General features: G+C 54.8%; 1 protein-coding gene across 1 annotated transcript; it reads right to left on the reverse strand.

The window, feature by feature from the left end:
• Positions 1 to 1514: 1514 nt before the first annotated feature.
• On the reverse strand, positions 1515 to 19696 carry ISM2 (isthmin 2). Its single transcript, XM_009280933.2, has 6 exons — positions 19559 to 19696; positions 4957 to 5217; positions 4120 to 4468; positions 3123 to 3263; positions 2550 to 2627; positions 1515 to 2032 (listed from the first exon to the last, which is right to left on the reverse strand). The coding sequence occupies exons 1-6, from the start codon at positions 19694 to 19696 to the stop codon at positions 1515 to 1517; spliced, it is 1485 nt and encodes a 494-aa protein (XP_009279208.2).
• Between the last annotated feature and the right edge of the window lie 209 nt (positions 19697 to 19905).

The raw sequence follows: 19905 nt of genomic DNA on the forward strand, positions 1-19905 counted from the left end.
TCTTTTATTTCCTCTGATGCATAAAATTTGCTAAATAAAAGCTATGAACAGTTTCTGCTAGGTTCAGCAACTGAATGTCCAGGGATAAAGGTGCTCAGCCTAGTTTGTCTGCGGGAAACTTGGGAGCTGCCAAAATATACTGGGAGAAACCGCCATGATCCTGTGAAAAGCTGAATAAAACCCAAGTAAGACCAAAGCGCCAACGGAGAGCATCATGATCCATGATCTGCAGACACCGGGTATTGACATTATTAGCATGCGGGTCTTCCTCCTTTGGAGCCACACTTGCTTGCCTGGCCAGGCAGCGAGCCTGAGGAGCACAGGGTGCGCCCACAACTTGCTTTCTCTGGGCTGCCTCTCGCTGGAGACCTGCGCAGACACAGCATGGAGCAGGGCCCCAGGCCAGCAGCAGACCAGAGAGGGGCAACGCTGGGTACTCCCAGAGGCACCTGAGTTGTTCCCATCCCCATGGAGAGCTTGGCTTGGTGCTTTTTGCTCCTCTCCGGCAATGGCACGAGCGGTGGCTGAGCTGCCTGCTGCCCTTGGCAGGGCTGTGAGTGGGAAACGCAGGACTTTCTGCTGGGCTGTGTCACAGGTGCTCCTGAGCACTGAAACCCGCTGGGGGTTTGCCAGGGAGTCCAGGCGTGGAGGCAGGCTGGTGGTGGGACTTGCATGGGTGGTGGGACTTGCATGGGTGCTGCCACCCCGCTCCCCCAAGCACTGAGGCAGAGGGGCTGAAATGCATACAGGTGGTGTCCCCCCCATGCTGACCTCCTCTGAGGTCCAGCCATGTCTGGCTTTGGCACCCAGTGTTCCCTTTCGCAGCCAAAACCGTGGTGGCAAGGCAGTCTTGCCAAGGGAGCCCAGGTGGCCAGTCTCCTCCTGCCCCACACACCCCCCAGACCCATGAAACCTTGCTAAGCTTCTCCCTGCTCCTTTCCAACTGCACATGAAAAAACCTGAGGAGAGGGGAGGTCCTGCTCTGTACGCATGGCTGAGACAGCCCTGCCCCTCCCTAGGAGGACCCACCCCCAGTTTCAGAAGTAGACCAGTGTGTGCCAGGGCAGGTGTACAGGCAAGAGCAGGCAGCTCTGCCTGCAGCAAGACAGCTCCTCAGATGCGCCGTGAAGCCAGTAGGAGCTGAGGCCATTTCACCCTGCAGACGCTCAGCTTTCAGGTTGCATTGAAAGGTCGCAGAGAATGAAAGCAGATGGGAGCAGCCCCCCATTCCCTTTATGCCTCCCATCCCCTGCAGCTCCCCGCGTGCCAGCCCAGGCACCCTGCGGTGCAGGACCACCCCGGGTGGCACAGCAGGGATCACACCGCGATAACCTCCAGTGCCCTCGGAAATCCGAGGGGGGCCGAGGCACCCCTCTGAGGCGACAAGACGAACGGCACATCCTCCCCGCTCTGCCCGGCGCCAGTGAGGAGCCCATGAGCAGGGCCAGGGCTTTGCCAGGCTGGGCCAGAGTGGGAGCCGGTGGTGGCCATGGCTCCTCTGAGCGTGGCTGTGGCTAGTACTCCTTAGCCTCCTGCAGCTGGGAGAGGTACTCCTCCTCAGCAGGGTTGTCAGCACACCGTCGCCCATTGTTGGGGGGCCGGACGGCATGGTAGCGGCTCCAGTCGCCCTTGCAGAGGATCCAGGGCAGCATGTCCACCTTGTAGTGCAGCTCTGGAGAGAACTCGGTGCTGATGAGGTTGGGGACGCCAGCCCCCTTGCCACGGGTGATGAGGCGGGTGTGCTCGTCATAGCAGCAGTGCTGGGCAGCCAGGGTAGTGCTGTCGAGGGAGAGCATGGAGCGCAGGCAGAAGCGCGCCGTGGGCTTGTAGATGTCCAGGCGCTCCTTGGGGCCACTGGCGTCCCGCCATCGGAAGGTCTTGCCCTGCCGCTCATCCCGCAGGTTGACGGCACTGTAGACGGCCTCCAGCGGGTAGGAGCAGGGGCAGCTGGGCAGGTCCGTCAGCACCTTGCTCAGGTACTTGGTGAGGAAGTCGCTCTTGCAGTTCAGCCACTTCTCACAGCTGTCCACCTCTGGGGGGGAGGGCACCGAAAGGGTGAGGGCACGCACAGCTCGCACCCCGCTTTACCCAGCTGCCATTTGCCTGCAGACTCGCGAGTACCACCAGTGGAGCCTGCAACCGCCAGGCAGGAGCAGCCAGGCTCCTGGGACAAGCTGGAGCCAGGCTCCATCCCCAAGACAGTGACAGAGGGAAGGGGTTTCATGCTGAGGCAGAGCTGGCCCTCACAGGGGCTCTGCCCAGGGCACCCATCACTACAGCGGCTGGGCTGGCAGCTTCCCCCCATGGGAGAGGGCACACGGCAGGCTGGCCTCAGCCCCTGCACCGTAAAGCAGGACCATGTTGTACCAGGGCTGTGGGCAGAACTTCCCAGCCTGACTGCCAAAGCCTGCAAGTGGCAATGGTTCGGGTGACTTAGGTCTGGACACCAGATGCAGGAGCCCTTGGCAGAGCCCTCCCCACCAGCCAGCTACACCCCCCGTGGGGTCTGGCACCGAAGCCCCCAGTGCAAGGCAGACGCAGAGGCTGACCTGAGTTGAACAGCTCTGTGGTGTTGTCGCTTTTGAAAGGCATCTCCTCTGTGGGGAAGACCATTTCCCCCTCTGCTCCTTGAGAAGGGAAAACATAAAACAAACCAAAGAGCCAGGTTGAACACCAGGAGGAGTGGTGGGGTTTTTTTCCTCCACCCTGTCTCCCGCCACTGCTTTGGCAACACAGCTCTGTGCCTGGAAGGAAGGGCCAGCAGCAAGACACGCAGGACAGACCCACCCAAGGCTGTGGGTTATGCGCATCCCAGTGGATGGAGCTGGCTCTCAATATGCCTCAGGAAAGGATTTCAAGCTCCCAGTGTGAGAGAGGTGCAAGGGGTCGCACGCTGAGCTGGACGCCAGCTCTACCACCCTTGGGCACCACGTAACTGCCTGGGGAGCCATGAAGCCCCATCAGAGCTTCTTCGTGGAAACAACCCCCCACGGTCATTAGCCCAGATCGCATTAAACGTAACTAGTTTTTGAAGCATGAGCAATGCCCAGCCTGCAGCGGTGGGGGGCCCGCCCACATCGGGGTCAGACAGTGCCCAAGCACTGTTATGGCCGAGGGCTCACCAGGGCAGTGTGGCAGGTCGCAGGTCCTTGACTCTGTCGCTGTGCAGGCGTAGCCACAGGACCGGGTCCTCTTCTGGTTGCCGCTGCCACAGGTGATGCTGCAAGGGGACCATGGGCTCCACTCCTCCTCATCTTCATAGTCTGTGCACAGCAGGGGAGAGGCAGAGAGTGGTGGACCTCAGCAAAGCCTCAGCAGGAGGGGAGCCAGCAGCCACCTGGGACCTCCCTCAGCTCTACCATGTCCCTGGGATGTCCTTTACAGGGATGCAGGGCCAGTGCTGCCCAGGACACACAGAAGTGCCTGGCCACGTGATGCCAAGGGCCAACCCTGTCCTTGCTGGCAACCCCAGGGAAGCAGCCCCCGAGCAAAGGCTCTCTTGTTCTCACAGCTTCGCTCACGGTTGTACTGACCCAGACAGGCATCGCTGCCCATCCCCATCCTCACCGAACCTGCCCGATGCACTGGCCATGATGCTGAAGCATCACGTGTTAGCAAAGGTTGACTGGTTTTGGGCTCGTGGCCGGGAAGCTGCAGGAGGGAGCTGCTGTGGTGCACTGGTCTGTTTGCCCACTGGCACCTGCCATCTAGCCCTCTGCAGCTCCTCTCCTGGTGGGTGCCCAGGTCTGTGGCAAAGGCTTCTGGCACTGGTGTCACCGCAGGGACCTGAGTCGATGGCAGCAGCACTTGCCATTAGACATTTACACCGTATTTCTCATCTGAGCATGCCTTCGCCAGAGTCCATGCTCCAGTCTGATTACATGCAAGGGCAATTCCCGCTGGGACACTGGCATGTCTGACCACTGGCAGCCCCAGCTGGGTGTTGGCCTTGCTCCTCAGCATGCTTGCTTGTTTTTTAAGTAGGAGCTGAGCACCAGCGTGCTGTGATCCCCGGTGCAGGGCTGCTCTCCCTGCAGCAAGACAGGGCTGAGGGTCAGGCAGGGCAGGGGAGGGCAGTGCTGATCTGCAGGGCAGCTGCGCACGCCCAAGAGGACTCACCATAATTATATTTTTCCTTAAAGATCCAGTTCTTCTGCCCAGGCCACCGCTGGTCCCAGTCACCTCCCACTCCACTAAGCATAGACTCCTCCTCCTCATACTCTGCTGTGTAATCTTCCTCCTCTTCTTCCTCTTCCTCCTCCCTGTCCCCCACATCCAGGTTGTCATCCTCTTCCTCCTCCTCCTCCTCGTCCTCCTCAGAGGGGTCGGTGTATTCCCAGAAGAGGGGCCAGAAGAGGTCCTTGTGGGACAACCACTCAGAGGATGTCAGGGACCAGTCATTGCTTGTCTCCTTCAACAAGTCCATCTCCATCTCGGCCTGAGGATCATCCACCACTTCGATGGTCACCTGGAGGCCAGATATGAGGCAGGGCCGTGAGCCGAGCCCTGGGACAGACCTACTAGCCCATGCACTGGTTCCCAGCCCAAGAGGCCAGAGATGCTTTGGGCTACACGACCACGCAATGAGCACAAGAGGTCTCGCCTCATCCAGAGGGACTGAGCAGGGGCAGAGCGGGAGGTGCAGGGGGGCTGGTGGTCACCCACAGGGACCAACACCACTCTTAGAAACTGAGAATTCACCCCTGTAGGAGCATTTGCTCCTGCTCTACAGAGAGAGACTGGGGGCAGGCAGGGAAAAGGCCATGAGCAAATTCCTTTAGCAAGGAGCTTGTCTGTGCCAGCTTTTTGCATCTGGTAGTTACCAAGAAGACAGATGGCAGCGCCCACACAGACCCCGCTCATGAGATCTTTCCTCTTAGGGAACCAAATGAGGCTGGTGAGCACATGCAGCGCTCGCTTGCATCCCCCCGCGGCCCGCCCAGACCAGCTCCCCACCTGGATGTTGGGGTTCTGGGCGCTCAGGTCCACGTTGGCCAGCCCTGGCAAGCTCTGCAGGTCCAGCACGAAGGGCAGGCTCTCCTCCCGGCCAGCACCGCTGGGCTGGGGCACCGCCAGGCTCCTGGCAGCCTGCTGAGCCATCCCACGGCGCCTGTGCCGCCTTGGGCCAGCCTGCCCGCTCCGCCTCAGCCCCCGTGCCTTGCCCGATGGCGGCAGCTCCTCGTCCCCTGCCGAATGGGGGTCGGACGAGGCAGAGACCTGGAGAGGGAAGAGGTGGTGAGGACATCTCCCGAGGGTGGTTGTGCAGGGAGCAAACCGCTGCCCAGCAAAGGGGCATCTGGTCTCCTGCACCAAACAGCTCCTCCACTCCATCTTATTGCAGCATCAGGGCAGCAATTAACATGTTAATTAATCAAGTTAATACCCAGTGGCCTGTGCTGTGCCATGACTCGGCCCCACTGCACCTGAACAACCTACAGGTCTGCTCAAGCTGGTGCTTCCCATCGCTGTGACCACCCTCTCTGCACCCCTCTGCTGTCCCATTGCCCATCTCGCCTGGCTTTCCGCTTCTCATTCTCCCTTTTTGGCCATTGCTTGGTCCCTGGAGATGGGTAACGGCAAGGGCTGCTTCTGGTCACAGAGTTACCAGAGATCACGTTTAATAATTTTATATATTTATATTAAAAGTTTATAACAAGGGCTTTATGACAAGGGGGAAAACCTCACCTAAATAAATTGTTCTGTGGTGTCAGTATTAGGGCAGACAACTTCAAGCAACGCAGGTTTAATTGAAATTTCAGATGCTGCCCAAAGGCTACCACAAGGAGGGAAAGAAACTGCTGGTAGATATAACCCAGTTACCTTTATCTCCTTGGGAAAGGGAAGATGCCCAGCCGAATAGGACAACAAAACTAACTTGCCAGTGCTGCCAGTGGCTCTAACCACTGCTGCTGCTGCGGTGGCACGTGGCGCTTCGCGGCCAGCCCTGCCCAGGAGGCGCAGGGGGAGCGGGCAGGGAGCGGGCAGGGAGTGGGGAGGGAGCCTCACCGGGGCGGCAGTGCCGCCCAGCCATGTGTGCAGGGAGGCGGCCAGTGAACCCTGCCAAACGGCTGGGCTCGCGCCGAGTTCCCACGTTCCTCGTCCCCGCGCTTGGCGCGCGCCAGCATGAAAAAGCCTGAGTCAAAGGGCCAGCAGGCTCCAGTGCGCCCAAGAAACCGGAGATGGGAACAACTGGCAAAGCCCCCCCACGGCACGGGCTGTCCCTGGGAAGGTCTGCAGGGCCCCGCAGCTCGAGGCTGGGAGCAGAGGTGCCCGAACCCCCAGCATCTCCGCCAGTGGCTGCCTGTTTCTGGCTGCCCAGCTGAAACCCCCTTTTGTTCCCAAGCTCTCACCCTTCGCGCCAGCCCAGCCGAGAGCCGCGGGATTAACGAAGAGAGCGGCGTGCCCCCTCCCCACGGGGGGATGCAGAGAGGCATTTCTACCTGCAATTAGAGCCAGATGGTTTGGGGAAGGACTCCCCTCCCTTTCATCCTGATCACTGGAGCACTTCAAAGGCAGCTGGAGCCTGGCCAGGCTCTCATGAGTGCACACAGCCTGTCCCCAGCCCTGTGCCCGCACATCAAAGCCCGCAACCCCCCCGTCCCAGAGGGAGGGAAAAGAGCAGCAGGGAGCTGCTGGTCCCTTGGCTGCTGCCCAGAGCGGGCTGGACGCGGGGAAGGGCCAGTGACAGACTTCACCATATGGGCCCGGAGGAGAGAGGGCTGCGGGGAGGACGGAGCCTGTGCTGCCCGGCGAGAGCGTTTGCCAAGCAGGCAAACCTGGCCGTGTCCCGGTCCTGGCCGCATGACACCACCCGCCAGTGCTGGGTTTGCTGCCAGCTGCACGTGCCCAGTGCAACCCCTGCACAAGGGCCTGCCAACAGCCCTGCGAGGCTGGCGCTCCTGCCTAATTTGCAATGAGCTTATCAAGGCTGGGTAAGCTCATTTCACAGACAACCCAAATTTAATACACATGGAAAGCGAGGTCTCCTCTAGCAACGAGATCTGAGCTCACCCAAGGACATCAGAGCGAGCGAGCCAGGGACAGACTCCAAGTCTCCAAACTTACACTCAGTGCCTAATTCAGATTTTACGCCCAAACAAGCTCAAGAAATTCAGAGTACTGTTCCCACAGGGAAAATGTAAAACTGCCCCAGGGGAACTAGCTGCTAGTGTTGCAGAGTGAACAGAGCTCCCTTGGCTCCCAAATCCTCCGGGGGCACAAAGACCCCAGGGGTGTCCACCCTGGATGGCCCAGAGTCCTTCAGCGACGGTCACTGCACTTCCTTCCTGCTAACATCTGCATCGCTCCAAGGCTTCACTGGGTTAAAATTTGTCCCTGCATCAGAAGGTGTCCCTCCTGAGCAAGGTCCTGCTCAGTGCCCTGCCCCAGCCAATCAAGACATGGATTTTAGCAAGGTCCTATGAGGCCCAGTGCTCCCTCCGGGTGAGAGCATCCATGGCACCACAATCCTGACGGGCATTCTCTGTGTCACCACGGGGCTCCTGCCAGCCACACAGGCAGCTGCCCTCGAGGGTTGCACTCCTGCCGTGCGACACCCACCCTCTCCTCTGCCTTGCCTAGGGAACAGCTGGATAAAGCCATCAAGCCTGGAGCTAAGCCACTGCAGTGCATCAGCTATGGGAAGAGCTGGCCTGTCCAGAGTGAAAACTCTACTCCCCTGATTCTCCATGGAGTGCAGGAGAAAGGCTGCAAACCATCGCAGAGCTGGTCATCAGCAGCTCCCTTCTTCTGCCACCACACCGCAGAAGCAGAGAGTGCAGTGCCAGAAAGCCATCAATATCCTGCAGCCGAGCTTCAGCCTTCTCCTGTGACCAGCCAGAACCAAGCAAAGGAAAAAGCCGAAGGGGAAATTGCCGCAGCTCATCCTTCATTCACTTGGGATATCCTGCCTGGCTGGGAATAAGGGTTTCCAGGGCAGGAACCCGAGAGAAACTCTGGGGCAGCACTTGGGAAAGAGCATGCACTTTCCGTTTGTGAAGACCATGTTTAGACTGAAGGCTATAAACAGGATCACACCCACCTCCCTACCAGCCCAGGAGCCCTTCCCACATAGTCCAGGCTCTCCCGCGTGTAGGACTGACCACCTAAACACCTTGGGGCACAAGCTCAGCCCCAAGGCTGTTAGGAAGTGGAAGGAACTCATTAGCAATTCACCCCAGTGTCGTGCCTAGTTTGTACATAACATGGGCGACAGGCTGTATGGAAAAGGTGTGGGGAAAGGCCACACACTATTTCTCTAGAGACCAAAGGCTGATATTTTCCCATTTATAATCCATACATCTCTATTAAAATTGCTCGGAAATCTGAAGATGGCGAAGAGAGCAGCCACAAAACCATTTCAAGGGATGGAAAGACTTTTCCAGTGAAAGACTTGTACAATTCAATTTGTTTGTCGTGCTAAAAAGAGAAAGTAATGACTTGATTTCCCAGTTCTTTAAGGCAATAATCCATCAGGCACCAGAGATTCTCTAATCCAGAACAGAAACACATAATAGGAACCAACATGTCCAAGTCAAAGCCAGACAAATGCAACTGAGGAATAAGGATCATGCTTTTAACACTGTAGGTGATTAACCACAGGAACAAGTTAACAAGGGAAGTAGCAGTATCTGTTGTGGAGACAGTCAAACCCATGTCACTGGGCTCAACACATATGTACCCCATCTGTGCTAGCGAAGAAAACCTGCGATTTTGCTATAAACTTCTCTAAGACTCTGAACTAAACCTGGGTTAAGAAAGCAAATGACTGACATTCACGTGCTGCAGCTCTTACATAAAAATTATTAGAGACGTAACATCTCAGATCCTACAGCAGTTTAAAACCTGAAAACATCAACAGACTAGGCCCTGTGCTGCACTGCCCTTGGGCAACCAGGGACACCACTTATGCTGCCACCATGACCACAGGTCCTTGTCCCTCCAGCGTGTTCCTCAGCATATCCGTAGGCACTGCAAGTTGCCAGTGAACCCACCAGCAGCGCTCTTTGCAACTACATACATTGCTGAGCAGAGCTGCTCTTCGTCACAGGGTTAAACCCAAGCCAAGTACACTTCAGAGAACTCCCTGGGGAGCGAAGCACTGCTGGAGCCTGTGCATCAGCCTGTGCACCAGCGGTGTGGAGCAAGCAAGTCCCTGGCATAGGACAAGCTCAGAGGATGCAGCTTCCACCCACACCTATCCCGAGCCAATTAGTGAGCACATGAACTCATTCAGCTTGAACCAAAGAAACCTGTGCACACAGCAGTCAGATCAGAGGCAATGTTCAGGCTGTGCTTTGGGCTTGTTAACACTGCAGTGAAGAAAATGACGTATTTGCTAAAGGCTGGTATCGCACTGGGCTATAATTATAAGGAATGGGGGTTTTTGTTGCTTAATCATTACACCTTGTGTTAGGTTTCCTTTGAACAGTTTTACCACGCTGTACTGAAACAAGAACCCACCAGAAGAACTATTGATCTTTTCCTGAATAGAGCTGAGTCTACACAAGCGTCTTTCTACTCTTTCTCCCAAGCTCTCTCCAACATTATTTTAAAATCTGTCCTGCAGTTTGTTGCAAACTTGCCCACTTATGAGTTAGCCAAGTACAAAATAGAAATCAGAATTTTTTTTTTCTTTTTTTTTACCATAAAACTTTTCCTTCCATATTCACCTAAACGAGCTGCAAAGATCTGGAGAAAGCTTTCAAAAAAAATTATCTTTGGACTGAAACTGGGCAGGAACAACTCCAGAGCAAGGTTTTATTATAAAGCTATGGAAGTAGAGAGACGCTGGTTGGTTGCCTCAGAAGGAAGCCCAGCCTGTCTGGGAGCAGCTCTGGGGCTGTAGTTTGCAGAAAGGCTCAGGACAGTTTTCGCTGGTGGGAGTGGGAGAAAGGGGAGGTTTTTCCAATGCTAACAAGTAACACTGTTAAGCCTCTTCAAAATAAAGGAAGGTTGAACAGCAGGGTAATCAACAAGAACAAATACAGTATGCCATGCTGCCTCCCTCCCATAGTGCTGGGCATGCTCTCTCCTTGATGACCCCACCACAGACACTGCTCAAAGAAAGGGCTTTTTTAGCCCAGCCGGCTGAGACAGCCTTAGCCTCCCGAGGGCTGTAGTTTGATCCTCCCGGCTCATAACCCATCCACGGGCACAGTCTTTCAGCCAGATGGAAAATCCACTGGATGCACATCCAGCAAGTGACCTCTGCTATCCATCACCCGCTTAACGGATTTCCCAGAACTGTGCCAAAGCACAGCGTGCTTCTAGTGGTGTCAAGAGCTGGTGGGTACCTACGAGAAAATAGGGAAGGCAAAGATGCCACCCAGTCCCTGTTACTGTCTGTAAGACCTCCCGAGCCACAATCCCAATGATCAGACACAACACCTATAGACTTATAGGTAGGTGGTTTAGCAGGAGCCGTCACTCAGGGTTTTGACAGGTAAGCTCTGGAAGATCTGCCAGAGGTAATTTAAGGCAGTGGACACCTCCAGCTGCCTCCCTTTTCTTCTGCCCTGGGTTACACTCTTGCCTGCAAAGGGGCTATGGCACAAGTAAAGAGCAGGACCATGATCTCCCAACTGCTCTACTCACTGGTCCACCTCAGGATCAACTCGCACTTGAGTGCTGGTTTTGGGTTTTTTTTTTTAAATAAAGACACAAGCATCTCCCTTTAGGTTTTGGGAGAGCTCTGCAAGTGCTCGTGGAACAGACAAGACGCTCAGTTATCACACTTGCATGGGCAGATCCTGTTTTTGACAGACCAGCAGGAGCCGGCAGCAAACTGTGGGCTGTGAAGATAATTATTATGCCCTCATGATTATAATTTTCACACAGTTACCAAAATACTTTAGATCATATGGAATCACTCCCTTTTCTAACTAGCTTCATCCCAACTGTCTTGAGTAGGGAGCTGCAGGAGGCAGCATCAAAGGCTTCTTCATGTCTCATTTATTTTCATGTCTCACAATCACGACAACTGTAATCTCAAAACTCTTTCCAAGGTCGGTGACTCGGTTGCCCCCAAGGCAGAGCCAGCCCTGGAGCAGAAGACACCATAGCACAGAGAAGCAGCAGCACGCAGCACTGCGAGGAGCAAGGACACAGCATAGCTGACTTTGTGCAAGACCGACAACGGGGCGGTTGGCCAGGCTGCTGTCAGTGCTCCTCACCATGTGTCCCTGTTGGCACAGCCTGGCCCCTCTCACTGCAGCCAGCTCTCCTGTGGGTGCGCCGATGAGAAACTTGCCCATGGCATCCTCAGCCAACTCCCCAGGTCACCTGTGACACAAGGAGGATAAGTAGGAGCCCGGTGGCTTTTCACCTCTCGCCATGCCTGGCTGTTGCCCTCCTCAGTGGGCATGGGAGAAGCACATGCAGGTGTTTCTCCCATAAATACCTTCTCCCTCTTTAACACTGAGACAAATGCTGTAAAACCCCCATTTTGCAGACAAAGAAAATGACCTGCCCCAGGTCTCTCAGGTAGCCTGCGGCAAGGCCAGGAATAGATGCAGGTCTCCCATGTCGTACTTGGAGAAGGCTCTCAGGAAGGTCCACCACAGCTCACTTTCTCCTCCCTACCTGCCCCCCAGGAGGGATTGCCCTGCCTCCCACACAGATGAACCACACAGGCCTTGCAGTGGAGAAGCTGGGGCATCTGGTTAGCACCACTGACATGTCCCAGCACAGCAGCCGGGGCTGTCTTCGCACCGGAGACACTGCCCAAGTGCACAGGTCCAAGGGCCAACCCTTGACAGGTGGTGCCTGCTGCGAGGAGCCCAGCCAGTGGCAAGGCACCCTTACCTGAGGAGGAAGGTACCCCTTAGACTTCTGCTGCAGCCAGGCCAGCTGGGAGCTGCTCAGATAGAGCACAGCAGTGGGTACGGGAGCAGGGCCCCTGCAGGGACTGCATGGAGGGGTCCCCTGGAGAGGGGGGACACATATCCATATCCTCTGGTGCTCTCTTGAACAGACACATATCCATATCCTCTGGTGCTCTCTGGCAAATGCTTCTGCTAGGGTACATGTTTTCTGTTAACATAGTTGAGCTGTAATATGCGTAAGCTCTTAATGCATCGGACTGAGTTGCTGTTAACTTGTTCCAGCTCTAAACCCCATGTGCTTCAGTAACCATTAACTTGTTCCAGCTAATGATCCACATTTGTTAGCCTGCACACCATAACCCTCCGACTGCTCCAGCTGCTGCTTCCTTCCCCACCGCAGCCCAGGCAAAACTGCGAAAGGAAGAAAACCCCAAATATAGCAAAGCAAGTGCAGAAACCGGAGGGACCAGACCAACGCCAGCCTCCCCCTGGCCCCCCAGCCTGTTAGAAAAGGTTGCAGTGTGGGGGGACACAGGGCAGGCGGGAGCACAGGGGGCATCTGCTCCCCTTGTCCCACGCAGGGTGCACAGGCTGCTCTCCCCATGCAGGCAGCAGGGCAGGGAAGGCAGCCGACCAAACAGATGCAAATCCATCGGGGATCCCTTCAACAACAGACAAAATGGGCACCTGAGCTGGACTTGGAGCATCTCCATGCCCTGCACAGGAAGGGATCCAGGCAGGGATGCTGCACCTCGACTTCCTGAAGGGGTAAAGCTGGGGTGACTCACAGCCAGCAGCCCCTGCCCCAGGTGCTTGGCTGCAGCTCCCCAGTCCGGGGTTGAGCTCAGCTGCCCTCCCCAGCCCAGTGGCAGGATTTAATGACTCCCACACGTTGGTGTGGGGTGGAGAAAGGGTCTCGGGGTAGGGAAACCTTCCTCTCTGGCCCCAGTCTGTATCGTTCATAACTCACTTGTTCATTAGCTTTTCCACGACAGTTCCTGCTACTTCTAAGTGCCTCACCAAAAAATAATTACTTTTTTTCCCCCCACCAAATGGGAGCGTGAGGCTTGCAGGGCTGCAGAGGCAAGTCCAAAGTCAGAGGAAAGCTAGGGCACATCCAAACGGGGAGCCCCACTTCCTCAGCATCTTAGCCCCCAGTTGACCCCTCCTCTTCCTTTTGGCCGGTCACTTCCCAGCGGGACCTCAGCTGTAACCCCACGACCGGTCCCAAGAGTGGGCACAGATGTGCAATAGCCGAGCTGTAATCGTCTCACTGGAGGTGCTGCATGGCATAGCACAGCTGGCCTCCCCTGGGATTTTGGCTGCTGCGGGAGCGGCTGTAGGTGAAGGGGAGGGCAGGAAGGGCAGCAGGGGGGAGCACCGAAGCGGTGGCAAGAGAGGACATCCCAGGGAGGCAAAGAGGTGCCGAGCCTCCACTGGTGGGGCACCTCCTGCAGCATCTCCCGGCCATCCCACAAATACTATCCCCTCGCCTGGCGAGCGCCTCGGGGCTCAGCTGCCAGGAAGAGCCGAGCCAACCAACAGCTCCTAATCCAAGATAAACCCACGCCTTGCCACCTCTTCCCTGCATGCATTGGCACTTCCTGGCTGTCCCCACCTCACACCCATCCAGCGCTGCCGGGGACCAGCAGAAGGCAGCAATTTACCGCATTTTGTTCCCTTTGAAGCTGTATCCTTCCCCTGGAGACTAAACCAACCTGCAGCCCAGGAGGCATCGGTGCCCTTCACGCCAAGAGCCACCTGGGACTCAGAGGCAGGTAGGTCACCATCTTTTTGGTGTCTTCATCTCATAAGTAGTGAGATGAAGTATATCTCATAACAGCTTCTCAGACAAGCTCCAGGAGTCTCTACACACAGGGAACGTGCAGAAACTGAACTGCTTGGAAGCAATACCATGCGGGCTGACTTTTACAGATGGCCATGTAAAAGCATCTGACAGCCCAATGAAGGTTCCCTGTAAAAATGGACTACCAAAAAAAAACCCAAACTCCTTGCACTTTTGCAAGCTTCTGTCTGAAACAGAAACGTTTTCACACCAAAACACAGCTGCAATCTCTTCCCTGCTTCTTGGCTACAAGCTCCAGTATTTTATATAAAAACCAAGCCTCTGGCTGACATTTGCTTTGGAGGAGCTGGACGGCACAGGCCACCTTGCTGTCATGACTGTAGCTCAGACTGTCCTCAGGCTTCCCTCTGGGAAGTGTCCAGGCATCTTGTTTTGAGGATTATTCTGAGTGGAAGAATATTTATTAATACTATGGAAAACAGAAGATCCCTGGTTTGCACTCCCTACTCCTAAGACACTGACAAGAGGAAAACAGGAATTAATTCCCAGCACGCTTCCTCCATCACCTCGCTGGGCTCGGAGGGACCATGGTTGGAGGCAGGATGAGTCCCCCAGCCTGCCTGTCTTTAAGGAGAAGGTCTGCAAGAGCCAGACACTTTTGGGAACCCAGAGAGAGGGCCGGGCAATGCCCTGTGGAGCAATTTATGCCTAATCTCTTCCCCTTACATGTGCCTTTTACAGGAACCCCTTTGATTGTGACAATGGGAATGCAGCAGACCTATTTGTGCAGTGAGAAGGGAAGAAGCCCCCTTGTTGGGCAGCTTCCCTGCACCCGGCTCCCCTTTGTTTCTGCTCCTGCCTCAGCCCCAGGCGGGAGGGTTTTCAACTGTGTTGACTAAGATAATTTGGCACTTCTCAAAAGGAAATTTGCTACAAAGGGAGAAGTACCTCCCTGCACACAAAGAGCCCCTTTCAGAGCGGAAGGATGCTTCAGTGCACGTTTTGTACCCACAAATCCGACCTTTGCCAAGGACAAAGCCAGGGACAAGAACGCTTAATTGCTGAAGAAATGAAAAGGTAAAAAGCACATCCGCAGGCAAAATGACTCTGCTACTGACACAGCCCGCAGTGGCTGCGGGGATCTGGCTGTGTAGGCAGCCAGCACTGACCCGGCCGCCCACTCGCACCCTGGCTGAGCCCTCCCTACGGGGCAGCAGCGCGGTGAAGTGCCCCCACACAGGGCAGACATTGGTGACAACACAAGTTGGAGATCCGCAGCAGGGCGAGATGGCTCTGGGGAAAGCAAGATCCTCTTCTCAGCCAGACAGCCCGGGGGGAGTCAAGAGGGACCAAGATCTGGGGGGAGGCACATGGGAGGCTCCTGCAGACCTCCGTGCCTGCGCAGGCAGGAGCCACTCCTGAGCTCCTGCCAGCCCATCACCCCAGTGGTCTCCCCAGGCAGTTTGTCTAGGCTACGTTAGGGCTCCCAAATGACAGGGCTACCCCAACTTGCAGTCTCCTGACAAATTCCACTCAAGCCCAGCTGATACTTCCCTTTAATGCTTTTTATCTAGTACAGACACGCCACATCGCCTTGGAGCTCTGTTACTCTCCACTTGCTGGTATCTCCAGCCAGGCATCACATCATTGCTACATATTTAATTCTTAAGCACTCCCCTGCACTCAGACAGAGCAGGTCAATTTAAATCAAGACTGCTACTGATGATTTTTAATCAGCAAGCAAAACGTCTTGGTGTAGACCTTCAGTTTTAAACTTAGTTTCCCCTCACTACTCTCACTGCCTGATGTAACCAGTAAATAATATATACTGTTGTTACTCGTTTCCTTATTTCTCAGGAGCCAGGAGCCAGTCATACCAGGTGCTGTACAAACCCACTGATTTGCAGCCAACTACAGCCTTTATGCTACGTTTGGTATTTCTTTTGTTGCCCTCTGTTATCGCTTATTGCAGATGCCAGATTTGCTTTGCTCACAGCCTCAGACCAGGGGAACTCCGACAGCAAGCTCCAGCCTGGATCCTCACCCTGCCCCTGTCCCAGCCCTGCAGTAACACCCCCGGGTGCCTCGGGGAGCTCGCTGCCGTTGCTCTCAGCCCCCTCTCAGAGCGGTTCCCTCCTGTGAAGGAGCACCCACCAAGCCCACCGGAGCTGGGCTGGGTGGTTTGGACCCTCCATAAAACACTGCTGACTTGTTCTGCAGCACCCTGTCACCGCCGGGATGCTCACTACCAACACCCCCATCGCTGTTACCACTGGTAGTATTATTTCTATGCACAGTTATTGAAGTGGTTGTGTTGGTTCACATAGATCTAATCACTTCTAACGTTTACATTTCTAGCATGTTAGAACATTAGCTATTTTCTATTTACTAGAAGAGCACTGGAACAGATTGGTATCAGTCAGAAAGAATCCAAACATCTATTAACAATGCTCAAAGCCAATATTTTGAAATCCAGTGAGTTTATCAAAACATATTTTGCGTTTAAACCCCCTGACTTCATAAATAAACAAAACATTAAGCAATTTGATGAGCTGTCCCTTGTCTCCACAAGGGACACAAGCTTTTCCAAGTATTCAGTTACCCAAATTTGAAGAGCCACTGATGTGGGTCAGCACTTGGACCTGCCACATTTCTGCCCACATCAGTGTGATGCATCCAACCTTCAAAAGCACTTCTAAAAACCCTGCTGTACACCTGCCTGCTGCTTTGGAGCCCACCTGCCTTGCCAAACATTGCCAAAAAGCCTCCAAATGAGCAGGTATCTTTTCTCATTAGATTTAAGTCACAGTTTGGAAAGAAAGTATTCTGCCTTTTCAACTGCCAGTCAAATAGACTGAAGAAATAGAAAATACTCTTGCTACATCTGTTGCTTATGCTGGGCTCAGTGTAACTCAGGCAAAACTTTTCTGCACAGCATCACAGCTGAGAAGTGAGTAAATGCAAGTGCTTGCTCTTTTGGTAATGGCTGGAAGTAATGGATCCTGACTGAGGTACAGGACTTTGGGACATAACGATAAGGCTGTTGCCCAAAGATAAAGCTTGTGTTCCCTCCATCCTTCCTGCAATTAGAAGACTTTCTAACTCACAAATTTACAGAAAACTTTAATGGTTTTAATTTTTCTAAATTATTTTAGTATAGAAGTGCAACTCTGAGGCTCAGCACAGATTATAAAAATTCCCATTCAATTCTAAACCGAGGAAAAATGTTTGTTTTAAATAAAGATGTTAAATTAAAATAAGTCCAAGTTATGTAGTTGTTTAACGGTTTTGATTGTCTATCTGCTCTGCTCTGTCATTTCTGTTTTTCTTCTCCCGGCCCCCTTCATTCTACCCACATCTGTAGGGCATTACCCATAGTGTAACCAATACTCCAGCTGTGGCTGCCCTGCTGCCATAGAGACAGGACCTATCAGCGCTGCAACAGGAACCATCTGTGCATATGACCCAAAATCACTCTGGATTTTTTGTTTTAACCACCATACTGCTGCGCTTGTGCTCTCTGCTGTAGTTCAAACAGCCGGGCATGACTACTCCAAATTCTCCCCCGCGTGCACCAGAAACAGAGGATTTCCTCCCAAAACACAGCTAGAAGACACATGCCAATACCTACCGCTTTCTCCCTGCCATGCGAACTGTACAGCCAGTACCCTAAGGGATGCAGGGTGTGCACGGGAGCACCAACAGATCCACCCAGAGGAATCCGTTCTTCATCTTCCTCCTTGCTCCTAACCTCCACCCTCAAACCTTTGCCTATAAACTTCTTGTAAATTTGTATTTCTGCGAGAAGCAAAGGTCCCGGGGACAGAGGCTGCGCTGTGTAAGTGCCGTATGTGATCTTTGGCTGGCCGCACAACGCTCCCCATTCACAACCATTCACAAACTGGGACTGACCGCAGCTCGCCCTGCTTTCCGATGTATTTTAGACGTCAGATAAAAAGGAGCCTGAGATTGCGCTGCAGGGTCCCGTGGTGAGGACCTGCACAGCTTCCTAACATGCAGTTTGTCCATATCCTATGTCCCCTGCCACAGGGCTGCAATACTTTCCTGGATTTCGAGCGTAAATCCCTACTCCCTCTGCAGCTGGAGCCCGAGCATGCTCTGCCTGGCATTTGTCTGGCGAGTGAACCGGCATCTATGTCTATGCTTAAAGTTTCACAAGCAAAGTACAGCACCAACTGAATTACCAGCACTACAGCACGTAACATCCCCAGCAGTCCTGTTTGCATCTGCTTGGTCCACGCTCCAGTTAAAGCCATTACCAGGCTTGACTGGTGGTACTTGGCTGGATGCAGCCCATGCCCTCTCTTGCCCATTGGCCAGGCTTTCCATACGGCAGATTCCTTCTTCACACTTGTTCCCTGGATTTCATGCTGGAATGGAGTTGAGTGCATCTGACAGGAGCTGCCGGCATGACTCCTCCACAGATCAGCACTGTGTTTTGGCAATAACTAGCAGTAAGTTATATTCCCATCACTCGGCACCTCCTCTGCCAGTCTGACTGACACGGCAGATCAAACTTGCTGCTTCCCATAGTGCTGTGTATCGCCAGCAAGGGCTGAACTGCTCTTACCCTGTCCTGCTCAACCTCCTCCTAATGCCACTTTTCCCACTTATTCATTTCACCCACTTTTAGCATTCTTCGAAAGGGTATTTTTCAAACACAGCTCTGCTACCTGAACCACTTTTTCTCCAGAGAAGAGTTTCAAGATGGAAACAGCTTGTTTTAACCGTTCAGTTGTCTTTATTTCTTATTCAAACCCTTCTCCCTGCCCTCCTGGTAGTTTGTTTCTTCCCCGTTCCCTTCCCATCATCCCTATCAGGTCCCACCAGTTGGTTGGTTCCCAGTCTGCCCCGTCCCTCACTGCTGTCTGAAGTTTCGCCTTCCACGATCCACGCTCTGAAGCCAGCACTGGCCAGGATCCGGCTCTCAGAGGAGCAAGAGGCACAGCCCCGGGACCTCCCCCCACAGCCTGTGGGGGCTCCCGAGGCAGCCTGCCCGGGGAACGCTGGACTGGGTGCAGGCCGCCTGCCTGGGGGCATGCTGATGGGGCACAGGCCGCCTGCCCGGGGGGATGCCAGACGGGCCACAGGCTGTGGGGATGAGAACGGAGCATGACCACTCTGGAATCTGCCCCAGGGTCGTCCCAGGGCGAAAGAGAGATGTCCATATCCTATGTCCCCTGCCACAGGGCTGCAATACTTTCCTGGATTTCAAGCGTAAATCCCTACTCCCTCTGCAGCTGGAGCCCAAGCACGCTCTGCCTGGCATTTGTGTGGTGAGTGAACCGGCATCTACGTCTATGCTTAAAGTTTCACAAGCAAAACGGTGGCTTTTTTTTTCACCATTTCACGGTGGCTGAAATCCGTCACATCTTATTTTTGTAGTAGCGGAGTTTTGGAGTTCCTGGCAAGCCACCAACCTTGCTAATTTTACTGCAGGTCGGGTTGTGGCCGGACTCCTCTCTCCTACGAGGGATGTTGCCCCCTGGAGGCAACGGATCTTCCCGGGTACTTGGTCACGGCGCTCGGCCCCGATCTCAAAGCACCTAAATCAGCCCCTTTCCTGCAGCCTCTGTCCTGAGGCTACCCGAAAATCCCGGAGGCCGCGAAAGGGCTCTGCCCCTCAGCGAGTGAAGAAACAGCCCAGAAGAGGGGAGGCGCGAAACCCTGCTTCTCCCCGCTGCTGCTTTTCCACCCGGGGCTCCGGGCGGCCTGGCCTCGGGGACACGTGTTGGATGCTGCTCCCCTCGGAGATGCACAACCGCCTCCGAGGGAGCCCCGATGACCGCCCAGGTGGCCGGCTGCCCTCCTCAGCCTTCCCGGGCACGGGAGAGGATGCGGAGGCTGAGGAGGGCTTGCCCCAGCACCCTCCCGGCTCTTCATCCTTCCCCCAAGGCTGCCTTACCTCCGCCAGCTTGGAGCTCCTCTCCTTTGGGCTGTTGCTGCGCTGTTTCCTCACGGGCAGCCCTCTCACCGCAGCCAGGAAAGTTGTCAGAAAGACGAAGCCGAGGATGAGCACGACCTTCCCTCTAATCAGAGGCATCTCTCCTTCCCTCTCGCCCCACCTCGCACGCCCAGGGCAGGCGGCCCGGCAGCACGCCCGCCCGCAGTGCTACAAAACCCGTCCTTCCTCGAGAAAGCGAGAGGAGCAGGGAAAATTTTAAAAAAGAATTATATATAAAATATCGCAGACGGGAAGTGCAGTCCCCCGCGGGTGCGGGCAGGGGCCGGGGCAGGGTCCGCCGGCCCGGG

Source organism: Aptenodytes forsteri, unplaced genomic scaffold (genome assembly GCF_000699145.1).
Source record: "Aptenodytes forsteri isolate BGI_AS27 unplaced genomic scaffold, ASM69914v1 Scaffold193, whole genome shotgun sequence".
Lineage (NCBI taxonomy): Eukaryota > Metazoa > Chordata > Aves > Sphenisciformes > Spheniscidae > Aptenodytes > Aptenodytes forsteri.

Coding starts and splice junctions, on each gene's coding strand:
- ISM2 (XM_009280933.2), bottom strand. CDS start 19,696: ATGCCTCTGATTAGAGGGAAGGTCGTGCTCATCCTCGGCTTCGTCTTT. Junction 5,218..19,558: donor GGAGCTCCAAGCTGGCGGAG/GTAAGGCAGCCT, acceptor TTCCCTCTCCAG/GTCTCTGCCTCGTCCGACCC. Junction 2,033..2,549: donor CACAGAGCTGTTCAACTCAG/GTCAGCCTCTGC, acceptor CCTCCCCCCCAG/AGGTGGACAGCTGTGAGAAG.